The sequence below is a fragment of the Lolium perenne genome, chromosome 7 (genome assembly GCF_019359855.2).
Source record: "Lolium perenne isolate Kyuss_39 chromosome 7, Kyuss_2.0, whole genome shotgun sequence".
NCBI lineage: Eukaryota > Viridiplantae > Streptophyta > Magnoliopsida > Poales > Poaceae > Lolium > Lolium perenne.
The window spans coordinates 319,013,642-319,018,575 of record NC_067250.2 but is presented as its reverse complement, the minus strand read 5'-3'; the positions used below and the strand labels follow the sequence as shown (position 1 = coordinate 319,018,575).

Here is a 4,934-nt window from a genome sequence, read left to right as displayed (position 1 = left end):
CTAGTCCGTGACGAGGCTTCTGTCCTTGTCAAGAGCAAGTACCTCTCTGTTGCATCTTCGATGCGATAATTGTACCTAGGATCTAGCGAGATTCTCTTCTCAGTCTGCCACTGGCTTGGGCTCTTGCCTTTGGTTCGTGCAACGGCGTAGCAGAGAACAGACGCAGTTCCGCGATGGAAACCGAACATCCCAATCCTGCCATCACCTGCCCCCACGATGGCTAGATCCGCCCTTCCCCAGTTACCGGGCGGAAGGTCGGTCATGGAGAACTCCATCCTCTGGGTGTCGAGCACGAGCAACCTTTTCTGCTCCTCCATCAGGTTGCCGAATCGGGCGGTGTCCCAGTAGAAGCAGCCATTTGCGTAATGGCGCCCGAGTCTCCTTATGGAAGCAGCCATATGCATAGTGGTCGCCTCGCTCCGATCGATGCGGATTTGGTACACATGGGCACCAGTGATCTTGTTTTTAAAATAAATTAAAAATCATATTTTTGAGTTTCAAAAAATTCTGGAAAAAATATCTGCATATAGCCAATAATGTATCCCACAAACGTGTAAAATATCAATTTCAAATACTTTATATTTTAAGCTACACAAAAAAGACAAAAGTGCAGATCTGAGTAGTCATTTTCAAATCTACAAAAACATGTCAGATTTGTTATTTTTGTCTAGCTCAAAGTAAAAAGAATTTTGGGTTGAGATTTTTCATGATTGTGAGATGTATCACTAACAATCTACAGAATTATTTTTCAGATTTTTTGATAACTAATAAATATTTTTAATTTTTATTAAAAGTAGCGAGAGCACTGGAGCTCGGGAGTCAAAAGCACTTTTCGCCGATGCCATCGCTATAATTCTTGGATGCAGCGGCTTGCCATTGTCCGGTGTTTGACGAGAAGACGAAGGCCGCCACCCTGGTGGTGAAATGTGCCACACAGATCACTCTGAATGTTGTCTCTAGTTCCTCGCCGAGGGGAAGGAGGAAATGCTCCACCGAGGTGGCTAGGTCTTGAGGTAGTGGGGGGAGCAGGACGTACCGCCGGTGCAAGGGGTCGCACACGGCGACCTCCCTGAAGACCGGCGCCCACTCATCTTCTTGGGGGTCGACGAGGAGGACGCGGCCGTCGCGGATGTCCCGGATGGCCCATCGGCAGTGGGAGGGCAGGAAGGAGAAGGAGAAGTCGGCAGCGTGTGCGAGCGCGCGGGCGGCGGGCGCGGAGGGGTTGGGCGGGAGAGCTGGGTTGAAGCCGTCGTGGTCGAGGAAGCCGAGGAGTGGCGGGGCGTGGAGGCGGCGGAAGCTGCGGATGAAGGACTGGTCGGTGACGAGTCGGCGGAAGGAGATGCACGCGGCGGAGGTGCGGGCGAGGTCTTCTGGGGCCGGTAGACGGAGGAAGATCTCCATCAGGAGGTGGTCGGGGATCTCCATCAGACGCGACGCCACTTCGCTGCTGGTCGCCATTGGAGGGGAAGTAGAGGCCATCCGGGACGGGGACAGGAGAGCCGGCCGCCGGGGAACGTCGACGAGATGCGGCTGTGTGCGGGTGCTGGTGGAGTTGGGAATGGGCTTGGCCGGTAACGTGCCCAGATTTCAGGGCTTCTCAGGCCCAGCATCTCAGTTGAGCTTCAGACTCCGATAAAAAAAACGAAACAAACAAAAAGTTGAGTTTTAGACTACAGAATTTCCTTTTGGTGTGCATACTCCCCGAGATGTGCATGCTACTTTGAATTTTTTGAATGAGTGATTCAAAGGGCATATGTACTAGAACGCGAGCGCTTAAGGGAGGCGCTAGGATATTATTTCCCCCCATTACGTCAATTCCCTATTGATCTCGAGAATTTGGCTAGCATCGCCGCCAAATCATGCGTTGGGTGCTCCACTTCTTGCGCCTACAAAAGGATATCGATCTTTAGCGCCTGAGGATAGTGTTTTCTATTGGAGATCTAACTTCCAAGCATTCAGGTAAGAGCCCAACGTTGGACATGCCGTAAGGTGATATATGTGGACGAGTTTTTCCTCTACAAGTTACCTTGCTGGTGAGGGGAGCTCTTCTTCTCACATCGAAACACACTAGGAACCACGGATCATTGTTGAAGTGCAATTCTATCTTCTACTATGATAAGTTTTGTTCCCTCCGATCCGAAAAATGTGACAGGAGCCTAATACACATTCATTTTGCATTCAAAGCCTTACAATTCATACCAAATGCGAGATCACATACGCAGATGCGCTATCAGGTACATGCATGTGGGAGCTAGCTTGCCATCACACACACACACATCACGCGTTGTTACACACTTTTTCCAGAGACATGCATGGGAGAGAAAAGCTGGAGTGCAGGTTGAGTAGAAGTAAAAGACAAGGGCTTTTATACAAAAAAGAACAGTCCGACATTTTTTTTAGGATCGGAGAGAGTATGTCCTTGGAAAAAATGTCCTCGAGAAGATGGTATAGCACGAAATAAAAGTGCCATGGTCGTTCGTCATGGTGTGACCTTTCTATTTTACAAGATCATACATGAGAGTTTATGGTGTTCAACGTGGATCTAGAGGCGGTGTGGAGGTTGTGGCGGCACGTGCGGCTTCTCGTGGCTGCTCCGGCAGGGCTCTTGGCGAGGCGGCACAGGCGGCTGCTCGTGGATGCTCCGGCGGGGCTCTTGGCGAGGTGGCGGTCGGCGACGCGTGGTGGTGGGCAGCAACGCCCATCGCGATGGGCCTGGGCGGGCCTGTCGACCCGGATCGTGCCTACTCAGCTCTGGATCTTGCCGTTGGGCAGGCTGCCGTGGTGCTCTCCTCCAGTGGTGGTGGCCGGAGTTGTTTCTCCGGTGGTGGCAGTACCTATGGTTTCCCTTGTCTTGACCATCTCGGTCTCAGATCTAGCGAGCTTGGGTGCTACTGCGGTGGTTGGGCAACCTACTCCTTCACCGGCGACTCAGTTGCTTTATGCGGTGGTAGTCCTTGCATGCAACCTCACCGCTTGTCTCCGTCTTGCTGGGGGAGAGGTCTCTGGCCCGGGTGAAAACTTTGCTCGGTGCTTCCAACGCCGACCACGGTAACGCTATGCGGGTGCCACTTCCTCCTTGGAGGCATGTTCATGGGCTTGACCGTTCCTCCCCTAGATGCCAGGCGAAACCCTAGGTCTGCTTGGTCGGACCAGGCGGCGGCGGCGCTACAACACTGTTTCCTTTCTTTGGAGGCGCTACCTAGGCAGGTGTCCTCGCTGTACCATTCGGAGATGGTGGCCTCGCTAGTTTCTCCCGCGAGGTTCGGTTGTGCTGTGCAATCTACTACTCGAGGTGTGAGTCTCCGGGGTGCAATGTACGTCATCATCAACTTCCCCCGTTCATGTCCTTACCAAGTCCAGCCAGACCGCCGATTCTTCTAGGCACATGAATAGTGGTACGTTGGTCTATGAAGGAGATATGCCCTAGAGGCAATAATAAAGTGGTTATTATTTATATCTTCATGTTTATGATAAATGTTTATATATCATGCTATAATTGTATTAACCGAAACATTAGTACATGTGTGATATGTAGACAAACAAGAAGTCCCTAGTGTAGGACAACGTTGCATAGAAAACAAAAAAAAAATTTCCTACCGCGAACACGCAATCCAAGCCAAGATGCAATCTAGAAGACGGTAGCAACGGGGGGTATCGAGTCTCACCCTTGAAGAGATTCCAAAGCCTACAAGAGGAGGCTCTTGTTGCTGCGGTAGACGATCACTTGCCGCTTGCAAAAGCGCGTAGAAGATCTTGATCACGATCGGTTCCGGCGCCACGAACGGGCAGCACCTCCGTACTCGGTCACACGTTCGGTTGTTGATGAAGACGACGTCCACCTCCCCGTTCCAGCGGGCAGCGGAAGTAGTAGCTCCTCTTGAATCCGACAGCACGACGGCGTGGTGTCGGTGGCGGTGAAGAAGTCCGGCGGAGCTTCGCTAAGCTACGCGGGAGATATGGAGGAGAGGGGGGCGGCTAGGGTTTGGGAGGGGGTGGCCGGCCACTCAAGGGGGGCGGCCAGCTTGTGGTCTTGGGGTGGCCGGCCCCCTCCCTTGGCCCCTCATTATATAGGTGGATCCCCAAGGGTTGGTGTCCAAGTCTTCGAATAAGACCCGAACCAAAAACCTTCCATAAGAGGTGAAACCTAGCCCAACTAGGACTCCCACCCAAAGGTGGGATTTCCACCTCCCATGTGGGGGGTGGCCGGCCCCCTAAGGGGGAGTCCACTTGGGACTCCTCCCCACCTAGGGCTGGCCGGCCATGGTGGTGGAGTCCCATGTGGACTCCACCTTCCTTGGTGGTTTCTTCCGGACTTTTCTAGAACCTTCTAGAACCTTCCATAGAACCTTCCGCGACATTTTAATTCACATAAAATGACATCCTATATATGAATCTTATTCTCCGGACCATTCCGGAACTCCTCGTGATGTCCGGGATCTCATCCGGGACTCCGAACAAATATTCGAACTCCATTCCATATTCAAGTACTACCATTTCAACATCCAACTTTAAGTGTGTCACCCTACGGTTCGTGAACTATGCGGACATGGTTGAGTACTCACTCCGACCAATAACCAATAGCGGGATCTGGAGATCCATAATGGCTCCCACATATTCAACGATGACTTTAGTGATCGAATGAACCATTCACATACAATACCAATTCCCTTTGTCTCGCGATATTTTACTTGTCCGAGGTTTGATCTTCGGTATCACTCTATACCTTGTTCAACCTCGTCTCCTGACAAGTACTCTTTACTCGTACCGTGGTATGTGGTTTCTTATGAACTCATTCATATGCTTGCAAGACATTAGACGACATTCCACCGAGAGGGCCCAGAGTATATCTATCCGTCATCGGGATGGACAAATCCCACTGTTGATCCATATGCCTCAACTCATACTTTCCGGATACTTAATCCCACCTTTATAGC

General features: G+C 51.4%; 1 protein-coding gene across 1 annotated transcript; it reads right to left on the bottom strand.

Annotated features, from left to right (window-relative positions):
• Positions 1 to 819: 819 nt before the first annotated feature.
• On the bottom strand, positions 820 to 1,523 carry LOC127324007 (uncharacterized). Its single transcript, XM_051352113.1, has one exon. The coding sequence runs from the start codon at positions 1,477 to 1,479 to the stop codon at positions 820 to 822; it is 660 nt and encodes a 219-aa protein (XP_051208073.1). The 5' UTR covers positions 1,480 to 1,523.
• Positions 1,524 to 4,934: the final 3,411 nt, after the last annotated feature.

Bases quoted from the DNA above. Each gene is read 5' to 3' on its own strand.
- LOC127324007 (XM_051352113.1), bottom strand. From the start codon at position 1,479: ATGGCCTCTACTTCCCCTCCAATGGCGACCAGCAGCGAAGTGGCGTCG.